The 25,996-nt window shown below is 41.2% G+C and overlaps 1 protein-coding gene across 7 annotated transcripts in view; it reads right to left on the bottom strand.

Annotated features, from left to right (window-relative positions):
* The window catches only part of LOC127418735 (zinc finger protein 260-like), a 340,334-nt gene that overhangs the window by 233,428 nt on the left and 80,910 nt on the right, over window positions 1-25,996 (bottom strand). For 2 of the 7 annotated variants that reach the window (XM_051659486.1, XM_051659488.1), the window contains exon 8: window positions 23,394-23,741. The exons of the other annotated variants lie outside the window; for them this stretch is intronic. In XM_051659486.1, the coding sequence (XP_051515446.1) occupies window positions 23,394-23,741 (348 nt within the window). The remainder of the gene's footprint in view (window positions 1-23,393; window positions 23,742-25,996) is intronic. 7 annotated transcript variants of the gene reach the window in all.

Genomic DNA, 25,996 nt, shown 5'->3' with positions numbered 1-25,996 from the left:
CCTGGAAAATGATCCTCCTTTCTTATAGCGGCTGCTAATGGTTCCAGGGCAAGACAGAACAATAATGGGGAAAGAGGGCAGCCTTGCCGGGTGCCCCTATTCAGAGTAAAATAATCTGAAATTAATCCATTTGTTTGTACCGCTGCTACCGGGTGTCTATAAAGTAACTTGATCCAACCAATAAACATACTCCCAAACCCATACATTTCCAAAATCTTAAAAAGATAATCCCATTCTACCATATCAAATGCCTCAATCGGAGTCTGATCATTCGCCACTGACCACATAATATTGATGAAACGTCTAATGTTATCAGAAGAGCTACGACCCCGAATAAACCCCACCTGATCTATGAGATGTCATAAAATTTGTACATCTAGCTGGATCAGGGAAATTGGACAGTAGCTCTTACGCTCGCTTGGATCTTTGTCTTTTTTAAGAATCAGACTGATCCAGGCTTGCGTCATGGTTGGCGGAAGCTTTCCATTCTTTAATGATTCCGAATAAACTTCTAACAAAGGTGGAGCCAATTCTGTAGCATAAGATCTAAAAAATTCAGCAGCAAAGCCATCTGGCCCCGAAGCCTTGCCTGTAGGTAAGGCCTTAATTACCTCGTCAAGTTCCTCCAAGGTTATCTCAGAATCAAGACAGATTTTTTACTCAGTTGTCAATTTAGGGAGTTCTAATGGTTCCACAAAATTTCTAATATCATCATCAGTAGACGAAGACGTGGAACTATAGAGATCAAAATAGAATTCTTTAAAGGCATTATTAATATCAATGGCCGAGGTAAAAATTTCACCACCAGCAGATTTCACAGAAGGAATCGTAGAAAAAGACTCTCTCTGCTTTATATATCTAGCCAAAAGCTTCCCTGCTTTGTCCCCTGACTCAAAATATGACTGTCTTGCCCTGAATAACCAAAACTTCACTTTCCGCGACAAAATAGTATTATATCTATATTTCAAATGGGTCAAATATCTGAGGCCATTAGACGACATTTGGCGCTTCAGCTCTGCCTCAACACTTCAAATATTCCCTTCCAGCTCCACTAGTTCTCGTGCTTTGGATTTTTTGGTGAATGAGGCATACTGTATGATCCAGCCCCTAAGAACTGCCTTAAGTGCCTCCCAAGCAACGCCCACAGAGAATACTGAGGACCAGTTGGTCTCCATATAGACACTGATTTCAGTCTTTAACATTTGTTGGAAATCAGGATTTTGCAAAAGGGATACATTAAAGCACCAACTATATGATTTATTTTTCTCTATATGTGGCAACACCTCTAAACTCACCAGGTTGTGATCTGAGACTAAGATGTTTCCAATTGAGCAATCAACAACAGATGAAATGAGGGACTTAGATATAAAAAACAAATCTATTCTAGAATAAATCTTATGGACTGATGAAAAAAATGCATAGTCTCTACCAGATGGGTTCAAAAGTCACCAGATATCTGCAAGACCAAGATTTTTACACATCCTGTGAAGTGTCACCATTGCTCTAGTGGGCTTACACACTTTTGCTTCACTATGATCAAGGACTGAGTCCATCAAAAGATTAAAGTCTCCTCCCAATATTATATCATAAGGGGTGCCAGCAGCTTGCAACTTCCCTTCAAGATCTATAAAAAAGCCCTGATCATCAATGTTAGGTGCGTAAATATTAGCCAAATTCAACCTTTGCCCTTGAATTTCTGCTAAAACAATAATGACTCTTCCTATTTTATCTTTAATCTGTTGGAGGCATTTGAATTGTAGATGTTTATCAATATAATGACCCCTCTACTCTTACTTGAGCCAGCACTAAAGCAAACATGTCCACCCCATATCTTCCCAAATTTTTCAGCTTCCTGCGGGGAAAGATGCGTTTCTTGAAGAAACACTATATCATATTTCTTACGTTTAAGAAATAACTTTCCTTCTTTTTATGGGGTGCCCCAACCCATTCACATTCCACGTGGAGAAAGATATCCCACTCATATTAACATTTGACATTTGATATAATAGACAAAATAAATTGTGTGTCAAAAACAAGATTATAAAGACCACTTTTCAACATCAATGCAACAGTCAAACCCCGAACTTTCCCCAGAACAAAGCAAACAGAAAAAAGAAAAATGTGCGCATTAACCCCGCGCACGATAGCGCCAACCGGCGTTAATCCCTCTAAACTCAGAAGGTCCGTGTACGCATACGAGAACCCCCGCAACAACTTTGCCATCGGGCTGCTCAAGTCCGGTGATTCTATACAGATTTTGTGAGGCAAAAGTACATAACAGAAAATACTTTGTAAAACAAACCCCAGCCAACAGGCAGAATAAACAGAAAGAACATGTAGATTCATTCACAGAACTGTTTTGAAGGTGTGTTCCTCCACAAAACAAATTCCAGCTGATATAGAGCCGTTCAGTTTCCTCGGATAGACAGACAAGTGTTCAGTGAGCCGGCAGTTATGAGTGCAGCAGATGATGTAATCAATCCAATGTCCCACGAAAATACTCCACAAAAACAAACTCCAGCCAACAGGAGGCATAAGCACAAAGAACGATCAGATTCATCCATAACTGTCCCGAAGTAGTGTTATTCCACAAAACAAACTCCAGCCACTAGGCGGAACTAGCACAAAAAGAAACAAAATAGACATCCCGGTTCCTTGGATGATCAAGAGTCAAATTCACTCGGAGGCCGCATAAAAAAAAATACATCATGACTTACTCAGACCGTCAGCTTTATAAAAGACATCCTTTTTGTGGGCATGTGGATATTTTGCGGTCATCTATAGTGTCCATTCTCAATCTGGCCGGGAACTTCAGTGTAAAAGCGATCATCTGTCCATGCAAAAGTTTCCTGAAGGAAGTGTCATGCCACAAAACAAACTCCAGCCGCTAGGTGGAGCCAACGCAGAAAGAAACAAAATGGTGCCCAGCTTCCTTAAACAGTCGAGTTATGTACAGAGTCAGTACACTCACATAAGTAACATGCAATGGTTTACTCACCCATAGTTTCTGTAAAGGACAGTGCTTTGTTGGGGCATAAAAATACTTTGTCTTTGGTGTCTATTCTCAGTTTGGCCGGAAACATCAGTGCAAAAGGCGATCTTCCGTTGATGTAAAACTTTCTTACATTCCTTGAACCGATCGCGTTTCTCTCGTCGAATTCGCAAAGTCCGGGAACAAGAAAATATTGTGATTCTTCCAAGAAAGCTTTCCTTTGCTCCTCGCCTGGCGCAACACGAGATCTTTAACAGATGATCTCAGAAATTTGGCCAGAATTGATCGAGGCCTGTCTCCCTCAGCGGATCTCCGAGCTGGGACACTGTGAGCTCGCTCGATTTCCAGTTTATGGCCTGTTATGTCGAGCAGACTTGGGAAGAGCTCGTCCAGGAATTTCACCATATCTCTGCCCTCTTCATGCTCAGGAATTCCAACAATTCATATATTGTTCCTTCGATTTCTATTTTCAAGATCTTCCAATTTTTCCAAAATGTTTTCCAAGTGTGTTTTGGACACGGGCGGATTAGCGGATAATTCCCTTTCTGATGATTCCAGATAATCAATTTGTTTCTCAACTTCTTTCACTCTTGTGAATTTTGTTTCCATCGCCGTAATCGATCGCCGTATTACAGCGAGATCCTCCAAGTCAGCAACTATTGGGTTATAGTATCATCCGCCCTCGGGCTGATTTGCGTCAATAGATCAAAATGACACATGCGTACTTTCATGTACGAGTTGCACCTCGTCCCAGGCTATTTTGAGATTCGCGTTCGAGGGAACAGCTTATTAATTCAGAGTCCTTGGCTCTCCACACTCAAAGTATATCGATGCAGCGCTCACTACGTTGAAGCTGAGTGGCATGCACATTTTGAACTACCTCGAATATGGGCTATTATTAGCCCAATCCAAGGCTCTGTTGTGCAAGCACGGGAATTTACTACTCTGAGGCCCAGGCTGTGCAAATGCAATGTCAAACAAAAAAAAGTATCCGCCATTACACTGTTAGGTCTTTTACATGAGATCTCTACAATGCTGGCAGCACTCCTGGCGCCAGGGGTGCATGCACATTGGCATAACTCACCGCTGTCTAGTTGCTCTAGCACCTTGGACAGCTCCAAACTTTTAACAGCATCATGCTGTTTCAGGTCTTCTGGCAAAAGGTGGTAATCACGGATGTGTTCAGTGCAGGCTGAGGCACACTGTACAGTGGGCTTCCAGCCTTCGGCACCTAGCACTTCAGTCGTCTGGAAATACTAGCTGTCTCTCAGCCTTGAAGGCTTTCCATTCCGAGTTAGCAAATCACTACGTTCCGATTCAATTGGACAACATGACAGTAGTAGCTTACATAAATGGCATGCCCCGCTGGGGTAAATGCCATTCTGCAAGCTACAGCGCTGTCTGCGAGGCGTCTCTACGTGCTAAGTGGCGGCTAGACGCGAATCTCACCCATCAATGCTTATGTAGCAACTATGTCTGCATATCACACCCCTGCGGCTGGTTCCTCCATGGGCAGAAATGTTCTATTTTTCAGTTCTTCAAGGGAGCAAGGCTCCTAAACCCCCTGCAACTGTCCCAGCATGAGATTTAAGCCTGGTGCTGAAGGTGCCCCCCGTTCGAACCATTGGAATTTGTTGAGTTGCGTATGCTTTGTCTAAGACCGCACTCCTTTTGGCTCTGGCCTCAGTTCAACAGGTAGGTGATATGCAGGTGCTGTTGGTCGGCAGCTCATGCCTGATATTCGGGCTGAGTCTTTCAAAACCACCGTCAACCCAGAAAGGTTACGTGCCTAAGGTTCTATCCATGCCCTCCCTGGCTCAGGTGGTCCACCTACAAGCCTTCTTTGCACTACTGTTTAATTCTTATGAGAAGCAGTCGATGCATTTGTTTGTTATGCCGTGTGGGCATTACACATGTATGTGGAGTGCACCCGCCAGTTTAGGCTGTCGGATCAGCTCTTTGTTTGTTATGGAGGATGCACAAAAGGCATGTCCATCTCCAAGCAAAGGTTCTCTCACTGGATTGTTGATTCGATCGCCTTGCTCATGAATCACAAGGCGTGAGATGCCCTATTGGTGTGAAAGCGCATTCAACTAGAGTCATGGCCTCTTCATGGGCATGGACAAATGGTGTGTCCTTGCAGGACATATGCTTTACAGCAGATGTTTGGATTTGGGGAGGTGGTTAAATAAGATTTTTTTTTTGATCACTTTATTATTTGATTTCTTTTTTTGTCTAGTTTAAAGTGCAATTTGAAAATTTGAAATGTCTTTTGTTTAAATTTTTCGTGTTTCAATAAATGAATTACATTTTTAAAGTAAAATCAATAAAGCAAAAAAATTCACAGACCCTGGACAGGGGGGTTGACAATGTAATCGGATATCACAATATTTTTTAGTCGATTATCACAAAAATATTTTTTACATATTGCCCAGCCCTAGCTCAAACACCATGCCAATCTCAGGATTGCCGTTATTGTACATGGGCTTCAACTAATTTGTCCGAAGAAATCCCCATAGCGATTCTCGCAATGTCTCGTTCCCTTCATCTCAGGGAACCGAGGTTACATTTGTAACCGGATACGTTTTCTTCATCATTCTTTGTGATACCTACAAAGGACACTTCAAAGGGAAAACAACAATGGCCAAGCTGTAGGATTATTATAATCAGAATTTTTTATAAGAATTATTAGTTCAGAATATCCTTTTTATTATACCTTTCAGCCTTCTAAAACTCAGTGGAAGGTAAAGTCTTTGAGGGGACCAGGGCACAGGGATGATCAATTAATACAGTATATATGCGGTCATACAATCAGCCACAACATTAAAACCACCTGCCTAATATTGTGTAGGTCCCCCTCGTGCCACCAAAACAGCGCCATCCCGCATCTCAGATTAGTATTCAGAGTATTCTATTTATTTTTTGGCACAATTCTGAGTAAATTCTACAGACTGTTGTGTGTGAAAACCCCAGGAGATCAGCAGTTACAGAAATACTCAAACCAGCCCATCTGGCGCCAACAATAATCCATGCGATTATCTAATCAGCCAATCGTATGGAAGCAGTGCAGTGCATAAAATCATGCATAAACGGGTCAGGAGCTTTAGTTAATGTTCACATCAACCATCAGAATGGGGAAAAAGATAATATTTGGACAATGGAATGATTGTTTGTGTCTTGTTGATGAGAGAGGTCAACAGAGAATGGCCAGACTGGTTTGAACTGACAAAGTCTACGGTAACTCAGATAACCACTCTGTACAATTGTGGTGAGAATAATATCATCTCAAAATACTATTCTGAAATGAGGGTTGGCACTGTTTTGGTGGCATGAGGGGGACCTACACAATATTAGGCAGGTGGTTTTAATGTTGTGGCTAATCAGTGTATATGATCATATATTTGTCACAGGGCAGTGAAAGCAGATGTACCTTTTTAAAAGACAACTGAGCACTTGTAAAACCACAATAAAAACAGCGAAAAACTTTTAAGTGCAACTTTTGAGTGATTAAATAATTTGGTAATAGATTCTGACATGACAGATGATTGTCATCAAAATTAAAACAAACAAACAAACAAACAAACAAAGAAACATACCTGAAGGAATAAACTCATCTTCACTCTGTTGTTCCTCTGCTGCAGTTTCATCTTTTATCTCCTCCTGTTTCACTTCAGTCTTCACTCTCATCTTCATCAGGTTCCTGCAGTCCAGCAGCTTCACTGAACACATCTTCACTGGTGTCTGCAGCATCTGCTGTTCATCATCATCTTCATCACTCCGTTCTTCCTCTGCTGTGTTTCCTTCTATCTGCTCCTGCTTCACTTCAATCTTCACTGGTGTCTGCAGCATCTGCTGTTCTCCAGCGTTACAGACAGAAGTCAGAGACTCTGTGGAGGTTTGATCACCCTGATTACTGTCACACACACTCTCCTGAGCATCAGTAGAACAGAGTAAAGTGAGCTGTGAGTCCTGTGTGTCTCTGGATCTCTGTTCAGAGAGTTTGTCCAGCAGTCGCTGTGGTGTGGACTGATCTCTGCCGCTCCACACTGAATCCTGACATTCTGTGGAGGTCCCATCAGTCACACACACTGAAGATTGACAGGAAACCTTTTCCAGCTCCTGACAAACACAACACAATCACATCTGTACAATTCATCATCACAGAGTCACAGTCATATCACATCATTTGAAACTTACTTACAATCTCAACTTTAACTCGCTCTAAACAGGTACAGCGTGAAACAAATTCTGTCTCCTTTAGTTTAGTCTTCAGTGACGTCACCTCTTTCTTCAGCTGAGAGATTTGTTTGATGAAATCATCAATATCCAGCATGGACAGATCAGTTCCTACTGATTTACAGCAGATCACATCCACCTGCTCTCTCATGATGAACATCTGAACACAAAAACATCATCATTATAATGGACTGACATTCATCAAACTCAAAAATATTATTATAGGATTACAAACAAGAAAATTCTGATGGTATAGAGATGGTATAAAAATAAATGTGTGTTTGGTTTCGTTTTCCTGACTGCAGGAATATTATCAGCTATCATAACAGGCTTATATTCAATACAATATATTATCACATACTGTGAACTAATTCACAATCAGCCGCTGTATTTAAAGAGCTCATATCAGAAATTAAACGTGATATTCTCAGATTGCTGCTTGTTTTTACTGGAACTGAATATTTTAAAGCGTCCATCACAAAATAATGCTTCATGTGGAGATAATAAGCTTTGTTTATGGTCATTAAAACGCCAAAGAGAGAAAAACAACATGCAAAGAAAAATATATCAACATAGATCTTCATTTGCATACAACATAAATACATAAATGATGTAAAAACACATTAAACACGTACTTAAGCGCTCAAACTGTCAGCAGCTCTTGTTTAATCTCGTGTTTTATTGGTTGGGAAAATAACTCAAGGTTAGTTTCTGTCATCTACTGTGTCGTGTTCAGAAGGGATCCCTCTCACGTTAAAGTCTCTTTTTCTTCTTCTATTGTAGTTGTTTATTGGCGGTTATAACAGCAAACCAGCTTATGGTGCATTACTGCCACCTACTGAACTGGAGTGTGAAGCTTCAATACGTAGGGAAAAAAATATATACATATATATATATATATATATATATATATATATATATATATATATATATATATATATATATATATATATTTCCACTGATTCCTATATTTCTTTGTATTCTGTATAAATGCCTCCCTTTCTCATCCTTGTCCCACAGGTTTTGCCATAATCTAATTACTGCCTTCCTTACATGTGCTGGGACCATGGGCGGCTCCAGGGCTGGGCTACCAGGGCTTAAGCCACGAATGTTTTCCGTAAAGCCCAGAAGGTTTTGATCATCTTTTTGTAGTGACGTCATAAGTACCAGTGCTTGGGTATGAAAGTTGATATGAAAACATATTACATTTTATTATGTTAACATTACATTTTAAATTTAGGGTAATATACTGTATATAAATGAATGTTTCCTGTCTCTCTATGGTATTGACAACACCAAATACAGACTCAATTTAGTACCCATTAGCTGTCTTGTCGGCAGCTGCTTTCCAGCTCTCATGTAAACTTTGTGTGTGCATGCAAGAAGAGGGTTTGAGGCACATGATTGCGGCTGTGTCTTGGAAACTGTGTTGAGTTGGTCCATCCAGACGCAGTAAGTACCAAATATTTAGATATACAGTATATCCCTGAAAACAAGGAGTAATATATACAGATGAATTCGAGGAATTTGCTAACTTTAAAGTCATACACTTTATGACAGCCGTACACAATGTGTCAAACTACGGAAAGCCGAAAGGGACAAAACAGTGTTTTTTTAATCGCGTTTTAAAGTATAGATGTTAAAAGCATACAATTTCTAATCTTCAAGCGTATCTGAGACAAAAGTTAGTGAGACTTTTTTAGTTTACTATATAAATGACACATCATAGATGTATTCATGTTTTTATTATAAAGTGTATTACAGTCTGATATTTCATCAAAGTATGGCCCCATATCCACAGACGTCTGGGCTAAGCCTCAAATGTCCACTGACCCTAGTACCGCCCCTGGTTGGGACCCAGAGAAATTAGATACTAGCCCCTTGATCATGTAACTTATATAGTCCTTGCAATATTTCTAGATCAAGATCTTGTCTGCATTCAGATTGTCCAGACTGTATACTTTTTAAGGCTACCAGGGAATCTGAGCATATTACTCCTTTCTCAATTCGTACATCCTCCACCCACTAGAGAGCTAAGAGAATAGCTACCAACTCTACTGTGTAAACAGAAAATCTGCTGCCCGTTTTCTCAAATTCTGGATCCTTTGAACCATCTGTATATATTTGCGTCATATTTGTATATTTGTGCTTAATATATTGACTAACACATTATTCTATTGAAACACAATTCTGTTTCTTTACCTCCTCTAATAGTTGAAAGCCAGTTAATGGCATTACAAACATCCATGGTGGTACTGTGGACAGTTACACAGTGTGACTATATGTTTTATTAATTAGACTCATTAATTGTGCTATTCCTTCTGCTGTCCATCCTATATTCCTGATGTTCCCTCTCTCTTGCTCCCAACATTCTGCAAATACCGACTTAGTTGGGTGTATATCCTTATGTCCTCTAAGGGAGACCCAGTATACCATTTCGAGTTGTTTATGTCTTTACTCTAAAGGCATTTATCCCATTTCTACTTGAATAGCAGCTATACGGGAAGTTCTAAATGTCCCGCGACATAATCTTAAGGTCTGTGTCTGTACAACCTCTATTTTCTTAAGCACTCACTTACTTGATGAACCGTATGCCATGCATCCATAATCTAGTGTTGATCTAATAGTGGTGCAATAGGTGTTCCTGAATGAGTTGCGACTTGCACCCCATTCACATCCCCACCAAGCATCTCATTACATTCAAAGCCTTCTTGCTCTTAGTCAGCACCTTTTTTATGTGAACACGTCAGTTTTGAATCCAACCAAATTCCAAGAAATTTTACCACTGCTACTTTCTCCAGATGCTGATTAGGTGTTAGGTTAACCTTAACATTTTTATTTTTTGTAAAACACAGTACTTGTGTTTTAGCTATTGACATACGGAAACCCCATTTCTGAGCCTATTCCTCAACAATATCAATTGCTACCTACATTTTCTTAACTGTATATTGAATATTCCACCCTCTTTTCCAAAGCGCACCATCGTCTGCATACAGCGATCTTCCCATACCTGGTTCTACTTGACTGAATATATCATTTATCATTATATCAAACAGGAGAGGACTACATACACTTCCTTGAGGTCTTCCATTTTCAACTGTAAACACATTAGAACAAGATGCTCCCACTTTAACCTGAATTGTTCGTCCAATTAGAAATTCAAGAATCCAGTTGTATATTCTTCCACCAATACCCATACTTCTGAGATTAATTAGTAGCCCCTGCTTCCATAGCATGTCATATGCTTTTTCCACATCTAAGAAGACTGCTATTACAGCCTCTTTGCTCACTTGTGCTTTTCTTATCTCTGATTCTAGACAGAGTACAGAGTTCATAGTCATTCTGCCTTTTCGTACTCCTCTCTGATATGGGGAAAAAAGTCCTCTACTTTCTAATACATATGTAGGCCTACTTGTAGACATTATTTCCATTATTTTACACATGTTTGATGTTAATGGTATCGGCCTATTGCTTGCCGCTTCAGAGTGATCTTTGCCTGGCTTTCCAATTGGGACAATAATTGAATGTTTCCATGATGTTGGAAGATTGCCCAATATCCATATTTTGTTGAATAACTTCAATTCAACTGAGAGTGCTTCGTCCGACAGTTTTGCTATCATACTATAACAAATCTCATCCTCCCCTGGAGATGTTTCTTTTGTTCTATTAATTGCTCTTTTAAGTTCAAATATTGAAAAATTCACATCTAGAGAACTTTCATTTGTGTCACATTTCTCATGTATGTCTGGATTTTTTTACCTCTTCGGTCAACTTACTGCTGCTATGTATTTTATCAAATATTTTACCTAACATTTCTGCATTTTTACCAAACATTTCTTTATCTGAAATGGCAATTTCATCTCTATTTCTTAGTACAGGCATTTTAAAACTCTTTTGGATTCCACCAATCTTTCTGATCAAACCCCAAATATCTGAAATCTGTGTTCCCGTCCAGTACTATTACAGAACTCACTCCAATACTTCCTTTTTTCTGTTCTGTGCATATTTCTACAATGATTATTCATCATTATTTACTCTATAATTCAAACTTTCCCCAATGAACATCGCTACTCCTCATCCAGTTCCTGTTTCCCTGTCTTTTCTTACAGCTGCATATCCATGTAATACAAAACCAAGATGTGGTCTTAACCATGTTTCCTGTACACAAATAACATTTGGCTTTTGTTGTAAAACATCAATTAATTTTTTTAATTATTGCCCATTCGCTATAAGACTCCTCGCATTCCACTGTATTATTTCCGTCCCTATTACAAAATCTCCCAACTTGTTGCTTGTGTTCCAGTAGGACGACAATAAGTGCTTCCTTAATTGATACTACTGTTACCTCTTTGATATCAAAGTATTTTCCTGCAGCTCTGACAATAATTGTAATTCTTTCAGTTCTGCTTGATGTTTGTGCTGCACAATTGACCACAGTTTACACGAGACGGCTTTCGTAGGACAAACGGAAACAGAATTTGAACTTTTCAGAGAACCCCATCACTTTTGCAATTAGTTGCATAAAATAACAAAATAAGGCCTGAAAACATTTGTGTCGCAAATTGGTATAAAATACAAGTATTTGTCCAGTCATTATCAAATCAATCACATATCCAGGACTTCACAAAAGTTTTTTGGCACATAAGATGTTTCACCAAAACCTTTGTCTTAAGATGGCAATTTATATCTTCAGCTTTATTGTGTCAATAGAAAATATACATTTTAGACTCACAAACATTCCTTTTGCAAATAGAATAACACAGAATAGAAGAACAGGGAGCCCTGCAATAATGGCATGGCCCCCACTAAACAGAGTCAGTCTAGGATTACATGGAGACAAAAGCAATTGAGACAGCCTAAACAGATAGAAGAACTGAGGCAAATTCTCCAAGATACTTGGAATATCCCATCTGCCAACAACCGTGAAAAACTTAGTCCAGGTGTACCTAGGAGAACTGGAGCTGTTTTGAAGGCAATGGTGGTCACACCAAATATTTATTTTGTCACGGTTGTCTCATGGAAGAAGGTCCCAGTTGCAGAGATGAGGCCAAAATGAGCTTTATTAAACTAAATGTAAAAATACAAACAAAAATCTCACAATGGAGAAAAAGGAAAACTGAAAACAAAACTAATCAAAATACTAGAAACGACCGAAGCTTTAAAAGCTAACTAACAGACTCAGGAAACAGACTGACACACTAAAAAAAAACAACAACAAAAAAAAAACACTCAAAATGATTCAGCACAGGACTAGAGACAGAAGCTGATATACAGAGAGTTATTTGGTGTAGCAGATGCTGCTGATGATCATCTGATTGGAGTAACAATCATTGCCAAGGCAACTGGAGCTAGCCAACTCGACGTGGCACCTGCAAGACACAAGATGGCGTGAGAGGCAGGGCAAACACAGGGAAAACATTCAGATGAGACAAACAGAGTCAGGGGAGGCACAGTTAGCAAGATGGTGACAGATTTAGCTTTTTTATGTTTACTGGACTTTGTATGACGTTAATTGATAAAAAACATTTGAAATATACATATATACATAAACAGTGAAATAAGAATAAAAAATAAGATACAACAGATAAATATATAGAGGAATCTACAGTAGGCCAATAGGGAGGGAGGAGGAGGGTTGCAGGAGGTGTTGGTGTTTGTGTGAAGGTCAGAGCAAGTGTGGGGTGTGAGACTGGGCTTTTCAAATCTACAGTAAAACACATTGAAATTGTCAGCCAGCTGTTGATTCCCTACAGTGTTCTTTTCAGAGTAGCTTGTTTAGCTGCTCTAATCTCCTTTGTCAGTGTGTTTTTGGCCTGATTATACAAGATTTTATCCCCACTTCTGTAACCATCCTCTTTAGTCTGATGAAGCTGCCCGAGTTTTGCTATAAACCATTGTCTGTCATTGTTGTATGTTAAATAAGTCTTAGTAGGGGGAGTCACATGGCGCCACGCAGGGGTCAGAGGTGTAAACGATGAGCTCTGCACACTTTGATAGTTTTTAATTATTTTTATGTCATAAACCGGTGAGATTCGATACACCCTGCTACATAACTTTTCTATGAAGTCAACATGGCAAAGAATTAAAAATGGGAGATATTAAAAGACACTTACTGCTCAAGCTGATACCTCTGACAAGCCCGCAGACCAGGGACTCGGTTTGGACGGTGCGGCGAGAGAAATTGAACAGCAACTGTCGAGCATGTCTGTAATGCTGACAAAGGTTGTAGCGGACCTGGAGGATCTTGCTGTAATACATCGATCTATTAAGGCAATTGTGGTATTCTCTGAGTTGGTTACAAGATTATCAGATGTCAAGAGGTGGATCGATTATCTGGAGTCATCAGAGAGGGAATTAGCTGCTAATCCGCTAGCAAACAAGACAGACTTGGAACGCATCTGGGAAAAGTTGGAAGATTTAGAGAATCGTAATTGGTGAAACAATGTCCGAATTGTTGGAATTCCTGAGCCTGAAGAAGGTCGAGATATGGTGAAATTCCTAGACGAGCTTTTCCTGAGTCTGCTCGACATAACAAGCCATAAGCTGGAAATCGAGCGAGCTCACAGAGTCCCCGGCTTGGAGATCTTCCAAAGGAGACAGGCCCGATCAATTCTGGCCAAATTTCTGAGATCATCTGATAAAGATCATGTGTTACGTGAGGTGAGGAGCAAAGGAAGGCTTTCATGGAAGATCCACAACATTTTCTTGTTCCCAGACTTTGCGAATTCGACAAGAGAGAAACGTGATCGATTCAAGGAATGCAAGAAACTCTTACATCAACAGAAGATTGCTTTTGCACTGATGTTTCCAGCCAAGCTGAGAATAGATACTAAGGATGGCCGCAAAGTATTTACATGTCCCCAGCAAGCATTGTCTTTCATAGAGACAATGGGATGAGTAAGAAATTTGGTGATTTTCATTTGGTCCCCAAGTGAGTTCGTCTCGCTGTACATACGCTTGACTGTCTGAGGAAGCTGGGCGCCTTTTTTTGCTTCTTTTTGTGTTGGTTCCGCCTAGCGGCTTGAGTTTGATTTGTGGAATAACACTCCTTCAAGAAACTTTTGCATTGACGGAGGATCGCTTTCGCAATTATTTTTCCAGCCAAATTGAGAATGGATACTAAGGATGGCCGCAGGGTATTTGCATGCCCACAGCAAACGATATCTTTTCATAGAATTGATGGACTGAGGAAATTATGGTATGTTTCTTACATTGCCTCCAAGTAAGCTTGTCTCACTGTACATACACTTGACCATCTGAGGAAGCTGGGCGCCTGTTTTGTTTCTTTTTGTGCTGGTTCCGCCTAGTGGCTGGAGTTCCTTCGGGACAGTTGTGGATGAATCTGCTCGTTCTTTGCGTTTATGCCTCCTATTGGCTGGAGTTTGTTTTGTGGAGTATTTTGTGCAGGACGTTGGAAGGATTAGGTCATCTGCTGCCGGCTCACTGAACATTCGTTTGACTGTCCGAGAAACTGAACGGCCCTTTTTTGTTTTTGTGCTAGTTCCACTAGAGGCTGGAGCTTGTTTTATGGAGGAACACACCTTTGAGACAGTTCTGTGAATGAATCTACATGCTCTTTGTGTTTATTCTGGCTTGGGAGGCACTTAAAGCTCATCATAATCCAATAGCAGGTCACTTGGGACAGGGGGAAAACACTAAGCCATCTCATGGCCCATTTCTATTGGCCAGGAATTCATGGGGATGTTCGTCCGGTGGTGTGCGGCATGACGTGAATGTCAGCTGGTGAATCCGCCGGCCTCTCCATAAGCCCTATTGTGTCCCCTTCCATTGATCGAGGTTCCTATCGAACGAATTGGCATGGACCTCGTCGGGCCATTAGAACGGACAGCACACAAGCATCACTTTGCGGTAGTCCTAGTGAATTACTCAACGCGATATCTGGAAGCAGTGCCGCTGTGCAACATCTCAGCACATAGTGTTGTGGAGGCACTCTTCAAAATGATCTCCCGAGTGGGGATTCAGAGAGAAATCCTCACTGATCAGGGCAAGACTTTTATGTCACGCACAATACACAAGCTGTATGAATTATTATAACCATATAACATATAACCATCCTCAAATGGCTTGGTCGAACGATTAAATAAGACTTTAAAGAATATTATTTGTAAGTTTGTGCACGAAGATGCTTGGAATTGGGATAAGTGGCTCAAATGTCATAAAATAAAATTGGGAGGAGGGACCTTTACAGAGCAAAAAATTTATTCAATATGTTCTTGACCTGAGAGCAAAACTCCACACGTTGGGGCATCTATCACAGGAGAATTTGCTACAGACACAAGAACGACAGTCCCGGCTGTATAACAGGGGAGCTCGAGAATGGGAGTTTGCACACAAAATTACTCATGAAGTGGCAAGAGCCCTTTGAGGTCACACAGCGTGTTGGGGAAGTCGACTGAGGTAGTGCATACAGAAAGGGGCAGGGCACGTCAGATTTACCACCTCAACCTACTAAAACCATGGAGAGAGGCAGTCCCAATATCCTTGGTGATGGTAGTTCCGGAGAGGGAGGAGCTCGGACCGGAGGTGAATCTAAAAAATCTAAAAAAGCCAATCAGTTCCTTTGTGGAGATCACCTATTGCAGTCACAATGTTCTGAGGTTGCCAGGTTGCAAAAGAATTTCTCTGATGTGTTCTCGCTTGTCCCCGGCTGCACTGCTCTCATAAAACACCACATCGAGACAATCCCAGGGTTAGTGGAACATAGTCGTCCCTACCATTTACCCGAACACAAGAAACAGGTATTACACAAAGAATTAAAGCCCATGCTCAATATGGGGGTAATAGAATAATCCCTCAGTGATTGGGCCAGCCCGGTTTTTCTGGTACCTAAGAGCGATGGCTCTGCCCGGTTCTGTGTGGATTATAGGAAAGTTAACATGGTGTCGAAATGTGATGCTTATCCAATGCCTCATGTTGACAAACTGCTTGATCAGTTGGGCATGGCTTGCTTTTATTTGACATTGGATTTAACAATGGGATATTGGTAGATCCCCTTAATGCCGATGTCCCATGAAAAAACTGCCTTTTCCACACCATTTGGTTTACACCAATTTGTGACCCTTCCGTTTAGTTTCTTTGGGGCCCCGGCTATGTTTCAGCATCTTATGGACAGGGTCCTCATACTGCACGCTGCGTATGCCGCAGCATCTGGGGGCCGTTCTGAGATCACTGTGACTCACAGCAAACCCGAAGGAGTGCGCAATTGGGTGGTGGAGAAACAGTTTCTGGGGTTCCACATGGGTCATAGTCAGGTGCGGCCCCAAATTGATAAAACTGCAGCGACTGCAACCTGCCTGAGACTTAAGACCAAAAAGGAGGTGAGACAGTTCCTGGGGCTGACTGGCTATTATCGAAGGTTTGTGCCTAATTATTCAGACATCACCAGCCCACTGATTGATCTCACTAAAAAGGGAGCTCCAGACCCAGTTCAGTGGACGGAGCCGTGTCAACAAGCATTCATGCAGATAAAAACTGCACCTTGTGGTGGACCGCTTCTGCATTTCCCTGACTTCTTACTTTTGTTTTGCAGATGGACGCATAGGACAGGTGGCTGTGTGCTGTAGTGTCCCAGGTGGTGGAGGGGGAGGTGTACCCGGTACTGTACATTAGTCAGAAGCTCTCTATGAGAGAGATGAAGTACAGCACCATAGAGAAGGAGTGCTTGGCCATCAAGTGGGCAGTCCTCACTCTCAGCTACTATTTGTTGGGACGAGCATTCACCCTCTGTTCGGACCAGACGTGCTGCTGCATTCTGGATCATTTGCAGGGGTCTAATTGTGCATGCAGGGAGGCCTGCAATGAGAGTGTTACAGTAGTCCAGTCTAGTTATGACAAGTGACTGAACAAGAAGTTGAGTGGCATGTTCAGAGAGGAAGGATCTTATCTTCCTGATATTGTATAGTGTAAATCTACATGATCGTGTTGTCTTTTAGATTTGGTCTGTGAAATTAAGTTGGTTATCAATGGTTACCCCTAGATTTCTGACTGTTTTGGAAGGCGTTACTGTAGTTGAACCCAGCTGCACGGTGATGTTGTGTTCAATAGCAAGGTTGGCTGGAAAAACAAGGAGCTCAGTCTTGGCTGAGGTAAGTTGCAGGTGGTGTTCCTTCATCCAGGCCGAGATGTCTGCCAAACAGGCAGAGATTCGAGCAGTCACCATGGTGTCGTTGGGCTGGAAATACAAGTAGAGCTGTGTCATCAGCGTAGCATTGGTAAAAGAAACCATGTGTCTGAATGATGGGTCCCAGTGATGTTGTGTATATAGAGAAGTGGCCCAAGCACTGAGCCCTAAGGTACCCCAGTAAGTAGCTGATGTGACTTGGACACCTCACCTCTCCAGGCTACCTTGAAGGACCTACCTGAGAGATAGGAATTAAACCAGTCAAGCACAGTTCCTGTGATGCCCAGAGTAGAGAGGGTGGAGAGTAGGATCTGATGGTTGACTGTGTCAAAGGCTGCAGAAAGGTCCAGTAGAATCAGGATGGATGATCTGGATCCAGCTTTCGCCTGTCTCAGCAACGCAGCTGACAGCAGGGCAGTCTCGGTGGAATGTCCACTTTTGAAGCCTTACAGATTGTCATCCAGCAGCTTGTTCTGTGAGAGATAGGCAGAGATCTGATTGAAAACTGCCCCTTCAAGTGTTTTTGCCATGAATGGGATGATAGAGACTGGTCTGTAGTGTTCTACTCGTGTGGGGTTCAGTGCAGGTATTTTCAGCAGCTGGGTTACTCGAGCCTGCTTAAATGTAGTGGGAAAAATGCCTGTAAGTAGAGATGTGTTAATTATGTGTGTGAGTGCAGGTAGGATGGACGGAGAGATGGCCTGGAGGAGGTGAGAAGGAATGGGGTCAAGGGAACAGGTTGTGGGGTGGTTGGAGAGGAGGAGTTTAGAGACCTCAGTGTCAGTCAGAGAGAACATAGAGACAGAAGAGCTGCATACAGGAGGTGGGTGTTTGACAGGGTGTGGTGTTGAGAATGTATTGCTGATGGCTGTAACATTATTAGAAAAAAATGTGGCGAAGACGTCTGCTGTCAGTGATGTGTCAGGCGGTGGAAGGGGAGGAAAGAGTAGGGTGTTCTAAACAAGCTGCGAGTGTCTGTGGTGGTGTTGATCATGTTCTGGTATCTTCCATCTTAGTGTGGAAGAGATGCGTACTTTGAATGAATGCATAAGTCTGACCGCTCATTCACTGGAAACTCCACAGACATTAAGAATCATTCACGACACGTTTCAGATGATAGAGAAGAGCACTAATCTACTGTGAGCCACGAAGCACATGTAAACTATATACTTACAGAATTAATCACATTTGCGATTTAATCTCTCAACTCAACTTTATTTATATAGCATTTAAAACAACAGAGTTGACCAAAGTGCTTTACAGTAATAAAATTTAAAACATAACACTTAAAAATTACCATATACACAAACACTAGTAATCTAAAACAAAATACAAACACTCCAAAACTGTGTCCTACATTTCATTTGTCAGACATAAAGGCCAGTGTAAAGAGATTTAAAAGACTCAGTGTCACAAAATGTTTATCCGGTAAGTGAAGCTTCAGGAAAAAAATACACAGCACATACAAAAAAGTGCTACCATGCGTAATTTCAAAATAAAAGTCATAAAAAAAGGGAAAAGAATAAACGTCATAATAAAAATCATGTTTCAAAATATAAGCTAGAGCCCTGAAATTGAAATTGTGACAGAATTGTATAGTAAAATGTAATATTCACTGTAATGATAATAATAATAATAATAAAGCAATATATCACAAGCAAAACTGTTGTTGAATAAATGTTTAGCATAAAATGCAATGACATGTTGAAAAATTCTATTTTCACTTGTTAAAGGTTTTTAGAATGAACTGATTAGTCACCATTGTAATGATGAAATTAAATTAAACTAAAACATGGAGTTTAGTAATATTAATAATAATAATAATATTAAACAAAAAGGACAACCTGATTTGGTAAAGAATAAAACAGATTTCAGTAGGGTGCTACTTAAAAATATTTAAGCAATGCGTCCTTGATTGAAAACCACTTGAAAAAAAAACATGCATTTCTTTTATAATTACACTGAAATGTAAATTTTTAAATAAGCTAAATGAGTGTGTTTAATAGCACATTGTCATATTAGCATATTTATGCTGTGGTACCAAAATTGGTATCGAGAACCGTGAAATTTCACTGGTATCAGTACTGACTATTGACATTTGGTACCATAACAGGAAGAAGTGCCATACAGCTGCCACTAAAGACCATCCGCTTAAGCTATGAGCAGGACAAGACCAGGCTGGTCTTAGAGCTTAAGGAATCGACAGCCCACTCTGTGAAGGCTGATCAACAAACAGGCTGCACTTGGAAGGCAGAGCAGGTTGTAAACCAGGCAGTTTCAAGGCTGAAGCATCAAGAGATTGTACAGAAGTTTATTTGAATTTTCAACTACACTATATTGCCAAAAGTATTCGCTCACCCATCCAAATAATTGAATTCAGGTGTTCCAATCACTTCCATGGCCACAGGTGTATAAAATGAAGCACCTAGGCATGCAGACTGCTTCTACAACCGCTCTCAGGAGCTCAGTGAATTCCAGCGTGGTACTGTGATAGGATGCCACCTGTGCAACAAGTCCAGTTGTGAAATTTCCTCGCTACTAAATATTCCACAGTCAACTGTCAGTGGTATTATAACAAAGTGGAAGCGATTGGGAATGACAGCAACTCAGCCACGAAGTGGTAGGCCACGTAAAATGACAGAGCGGGGTCAGCGGATGCTGAGGCGCATAGTGCGCAGAGGTCGGCAACTTTCTGCAGAGTCAATCGCTACAGACCTCCAAAGTTCATGTGGCCTTCAGATTAGCTCAAGAACAGTGCGTAGAGAGCTTCATGGAATGGGTTTCCATGGCCGAGCAGCTGCATCCAAACCATACATCACCAAGTGCAATGCAAAGCGTCGGATGCAGTGGTGTAAAGCACGCCACCACTGGACTCTAGAGCAGTGGAGACGCGTTCTCTGGAGTGACGAATCACGCTTCTCCATCTGGCAATCTGATGGACGAGTCTGGGTTTGGCAGTTGCCAGGAGAACGGTACTTGTCTGACTGCATTGTGCCAACTGTGAAGTTTGGTGGAGGGGGGATTATGGTGTGGGGTTGTTTTTCAGGAGCTGGGCTTGGCCCCTTAGTTCCAGTGAAAGGAACTCTGAATGCTTCAGCATACAAGAGATTTTGGACAATTCCATGATCCCAACTTTGTGGGAACAGTTTGGGGATGGCCTCTTCCTGTTCCTACATGACTGCTCACCAGTGCACAAAGCAAGGTCCATAAAGACATGGATGAGCGAGTTTGGTGTGGAAGAACTTGACTGGCCTGCACAGAGTCCTGACCTCAACCAGATAGAGCACCTTTGGGATGAATTAGAGCGAAGACTGCGAGCCAGGCCTTCTCGTCCAACATCAGTGTCTGACCTCACAAATGCGCTTCTGGAAGAATGGTCAAAAATTCCCATAAACACACCCCTAAACCTTGTGGAAAGCCTTCCCAGAAGAGTTGAAGCTGTTATAGCTGCAAAGGGTGGGCCGACGTCATATTAAACCCTATGGATTAAGAATGGGATGTCACTTAAGTTCATATGTGTCTAAAGGCAGATGAGCGAATACTTTTGGCAATATAGTGTATATACTTGAAGCACTGCACCTGAAGCTGAACATCTCTCTTTGATCACTTTGGGCAACACTTTTTCATATGAGTAACTACATAATTACTATGCTGAAACTCCTCCCACACGAGGAGCAGTATGGACTCTCTCGTGTATTTTCAGGTTATTTGACACACTGAAACTCTTTCCACAGTGTGAGCACTTGAAAGGTTTTTCTCCAGTATGAATTCTCTCGTGTTTTTTCAGGTATTTTGAGACACTGAAACATTTTTCACAGTGTGAGCACTTGTAAGGTTTCTCTCCAGTGTGAATTATCTCATGTATTTTCAGGTATTTTGATGCACTGAAACTCTTTTCACAGTGTGTGCACTTGTAAGGTTTCTCTCCAGTATGAATTCTCTCGTGTATTTTCAGGTATTGTAACGAAGTGAAACTCTTTCCACAGTGTGAGCACTTGTAAGGTTTTTCTCCAGTATGAATTCTCTTGTGTGTTTTCAAGCTTTCTGACTGAGTGAATCTCTTCTCACAGTGTGAGCACTTGTAAGGTTTCTCTCCAGTATGGATTCTCTCATGCTTTTTCAGGTTATATGACTCAGCAAAACTCTTTCCACAGTGTGAACACTTGTAAGGTTTCACACCAGTATGGATTCTCTCATGTTTATTCAAGTGGTGTACCGCAGTGAAAGTCTTTCCACACTGTAAGCACTTGTAAGGTTTTTCTCCAGTATGGATACTCTCATGCTTTTTCAGGTTATATGACTCAGCAAAACTCTTTCCACAGTGTGAACACTTGTAAGGTTTCACACCAGTATGGATTCTCTCATGTTTTTTCAAGTGGTGTACCGAAGTGAAAGTCTTTACACACAGTGAACACTTGAAAGGTTTCTCTCCAGTATGGATTCTCTCGTGTTTTTTCAGGTGTTGTAACGAAGTGAAAGTCTTTCCACAGTGTGAGCACATGTAAGGTTTTTCTCCACTATGAATTATCTCGTGTGTTTTCAGATTGTGTAAAAGAGTGAAAGTCTTTCCACAGTGTGAGCACTTGTAAGGTTTTTCTCCAGTATGAATTCTCTCGTGTGTTTTCAGGTATTTTGACACACTGAAACTCTTTCCACAGTGTGAGCACTTGTAAGGTTTCTCTCCAGAATGGATTTTCTCATGTGTTTTCAGGTATTGTGACTGAGTGAAACTCTTTTCACAGTGTGAGCACTTGTAAGGTTTCTCTCCAGCATGGATTCTCTTGTGTGTTTTTAAGTTTTTTGACTGATTGAAACTCTTTTCACAGTGTGAGCACTTGTAAGGTTTCTCTCCAGTATGGATTCTCTTGTGTGCTTTCAAGTTTTCTGTCCGGGTGAAACTCTTTTCACAGTGTGAGCACTTGTAGGGTTTTTCTCCAGTATGCATTCTGTGGTGTTGTTTCAAGTCGCTGGATTTAATAAATGTCTTCCCACATTCAAAGCACATATGAGCTCTCATACCGGTATGTATTTTCTGGTGCTCTTTCAAATAAGACAAGAGTGTAAAACTCTTTCCACAAAAAGAACATTTGTAAGGCTTCTCATTTGTGTGCAGTTTCAGATGTTGTTTTAGGACTGAATTTAAAACAAATGTTTTACCACACTTATCACATTCGAATGGTCTTTCTCCAGAGTGCAAGAGGAGATGATCTTTGAGGTGGCCTGCATAGGCAAAACTTTTTTCACACTGATGGCACGTGTAAGGTTTCTCTCCTGTATGAATTCTCATGTGTATATTAGGCTGGCATTTACGTGGTGAGAAATTCTTCTCAGTCTTTGAGCCACTCAGAGATTTTTCTCCAGTTGTGAAATCATGATGTTTCTGATCCTGAAGTTTATCTTCCACTTCATTCAGTTCTTGACTTTCCTCTTGCACTTCCATCAGCTCTACAATGAACACAGTAAACTGACATAAATTAATTCAAGAGGGACAAATGTGAAAAAAGAACCCTAATGTGATGACAGAACAAACCAAAAGTCCAAGGCTGCAATTCCCAAAAGCATCGTTAGCTAAGTTGATCATAGAAACCATTGGCGCCAATGGTCTCTACAATCAACATAAGCTTACAATGCTTTTGGGAAACGCAGCCCATGCTGATAAATGCATTTCATGATTAAAGTCATTTAGATTGAATCTGAGCCACAGTCACAAAAATAAATTCATACATATTTGCAAAAACATGAGGGTGAGTAATTTTCATTATTGGCAGAACTATTCCTTTAATGCCAAAATTGTAAAAAGACCAAATTAAGACTTAAAAATTAAGAAGCAGAAATCCTTAATCTAGAATTATGACCTTGGAAAAATTTAAATAAAAAGATATACCTTTTTAAAAGACAATGGAGAACTTCTAAAACAACAATAACATCAATGAGGGACTTTTGAAAGATAAAACCTCTATCTTAAAACAGATTTTAACATGACAGTCACTTTGCATCAAAATATGAAACTTTAAAGCAACATACCTGAAGGAATATAATCATCATCATCATCATCTCTCAGTTGTTGCTCTGCTGTGCTTTCTTCTTTTATCTCCTCCTGCTTCACTTCAATCTTCACTGGTGTCTGCAGCATCTGCTGTTCTCCAGCGTTACAGACAGAAGTCAGAGACTCTGTGGAGGTTTGATCACCCCAATTACTGCCACATACACTCTCCTGAGCATCAGTAGAACAGAGTAAAGTGAGCTGTGAGTCCTGTGTGTCTCTGGATCTCTGTTCAGAGAGTTTGTCCACCAGCTGCTGTGGTGTGGACTGATCTCTGCTGCTCCACACTGAATCCTGACATTCTGTGGAGGTCCCATCAGTCACACACACTGAAGATTGAATATGAATTAATAATATGAGCTGTCACTGTTTGAAATCATTTATACAATTTAACAGTATTTATATTGAGTCAACATTCATTGGTATAACAAAAGCTAAAATGGTACTGTCTCTTTAAGAAAACCAGCAGCGAGCTTCTGATGTCTTTTGAGAGAAGAGTTGCACAGTTTCTTCACAGCATCCGTGCTATGTGTGATTTAAACTAATGTTTCTTTTTACTTTCTGACCAACAACTGTCTGTAAAGAACAGAAATACAATTAAGAGATATTATTCAATGAAAATGGACTGCGTGGATCTTATCTTTGATGGACATACATTTCAAGGAACTCGCATTCAGTGTGACAACACAGTTGGATCTCGATGCTAAACTTCTTCGCCACTTCACATTTACTAGGCGATGTCTATTTTTTGTACCCTAGCATTAAATCTGGTCACATTTACAAGTGATTTACTCACATTTTAGAGAGCTGTTTGTCCACATCGTCAATCAGCAACAACATGAAGGTGCAGACTTTTTTTATATTTATGCCCATAAACATCACGAAAAAAAAAAAAAAGCAAGCCGTGGTTGGTTGCTTTTCACGTCGGTCAGATGGCCCGTTCCAAACTTGGGTGGTGTCTGGGACTATTTCTATGCAGTTAGCATGCCTAAGAAACAAATATTATTTTTCTACATATCTTTGATTATTTATGCAACATTCTAATCATGGATTTCTGAAAATGTAGTATGGCAGGATTTATGCAATTAAGTCACACCTGACTGGGCGATTCAATGTGTGGTGCTAAATGAATGATTTTTACAAAAACAAAAAAGAGCCTTCACGAGACTCACAAACATCCTCATTTCTCTCCCCCACCCCGCTGGTGTTTGTTGGGCCTGGGATATTACACAGAATGTTGCTTCTGCATGTTGTGTTTAAATAAAAGGTGTTCTCATAAAGAGAAAAGCGCTCGTTGCACTACACGAGGTGCACAAACTCTCGAAGAAGCCCTCTTTGCTTCTTTTACCCACACACTCTCTGCACAACCGCTTCCCAGTGGCGAGCAGTGATTTATCTCCTTTAGCGAGCGAGATGGCGGGCTTCGACCCATTTTAGATCCGATATGCTTTAATCACACGCTCGCAAAGCGCCCATTCAAAACTGTATCTTAGAACAAATCTTATCGTGCATCTGCCCTTGGGCTGATTTGCGTAAATAGATCTAAATGTAGACATGTAGACAACAGATCAGGCAATGCAAATGGAAATGCCAAACAAAAAAAGCTTCTGCCATTACACTGTTAGGTCTTTTACATGAGATCTCTCCAACGCTGGCAGCATGCCTGGTGCCAGGGGCGCATGCGCATTGGCATAACTCACCGCTATCTAGCTGCTCTAGCACCTTGGACAGCTACAGACTTTTAACAGCATCATGCTGGGGCAGGTCTTCTGGCAAAAGGTGGTAATCACGGATGCGTTCAGTGCAGGCTGAGGCGCACTGTGCGGCGGGTACCTAGCCTTTGGCACCTAGCACTTCAGTCGTCTGGAAATACTAGCTGTCTCTCAGCCTTGAAGACTTTGCATTCCAAAGTAGTGAATCACCACGTTCTGATTCGACTGGACAACATGACAGTAGTAGCTTACATAAATAGCATGCCCTGCTGGGGTGAATGCCATTCTGAAAGCTACAGCGCTGTCCGCGAGATGCCTCGATGCGCTAAGTGGCGGCTGGACGTGGCTCTCACCCCATCGACACTTATGTAGCAACTATGTCTGCATACAATGCCCCAGAGGCTGGTTCCTCCATGGGCAGAGATGTTCTATTTTTCAGTTCCTCAAGAGAGCAAAGTTACAGTCCCAGTTTGGGATTTAAACCTGGTGCTGAAGGCATCCTGTTCGAACCATTGGAATTTGTTGAGTTGCGTATGCTTTGTCTAAGACCGCACTCCTTTTGGCTCTGGCCTCAGTTAAACAGGTGGGTGATATGCAGGTGCTGTCGGTTGAGAGCTCATGCCTGGTATTCGGGCTGAGTCTTTCAGAATACTATGTGCCTAAGATTCTATCCACGCCCTCCGGGGCTCAGGTGGTCCACCTACAAGCCTTCTTTGCCCAACCATTTAATTTGTATGAGAAGCAGTTGATGCATTTGTTTGTTATGCCCTGTGCAGACATTATATGTGTATGTGGAGCGCACCCGCCAGTTTAGGTTGTCGGATCAGTTCTTTGTTTGTTATGGAGGATGCACAAAAGGCAAATCCATCTCC

This window comes from Myxocyprinus asiaticus, chromosome 28 (assembly GCF_019703515.2).
Source record: "Myxocyprinus asiaticus isolate MX2 ecotype Aquarium Trade chromosome 28, UBuf_Myxa_2, whole genome shotgun sequence".
NCBI classification, from domain to species: Eukaryota; Metazoa; Chordata; class Actinopteri; order Cypriniformes; family Catostomidae; genus Myxocyprinus; species Myxocyprinus asiaticus.
Note: the sequence above shows the minus strand (reverse complement) of the source record. Positions and strands in the feature narration are given on the sequence as shown.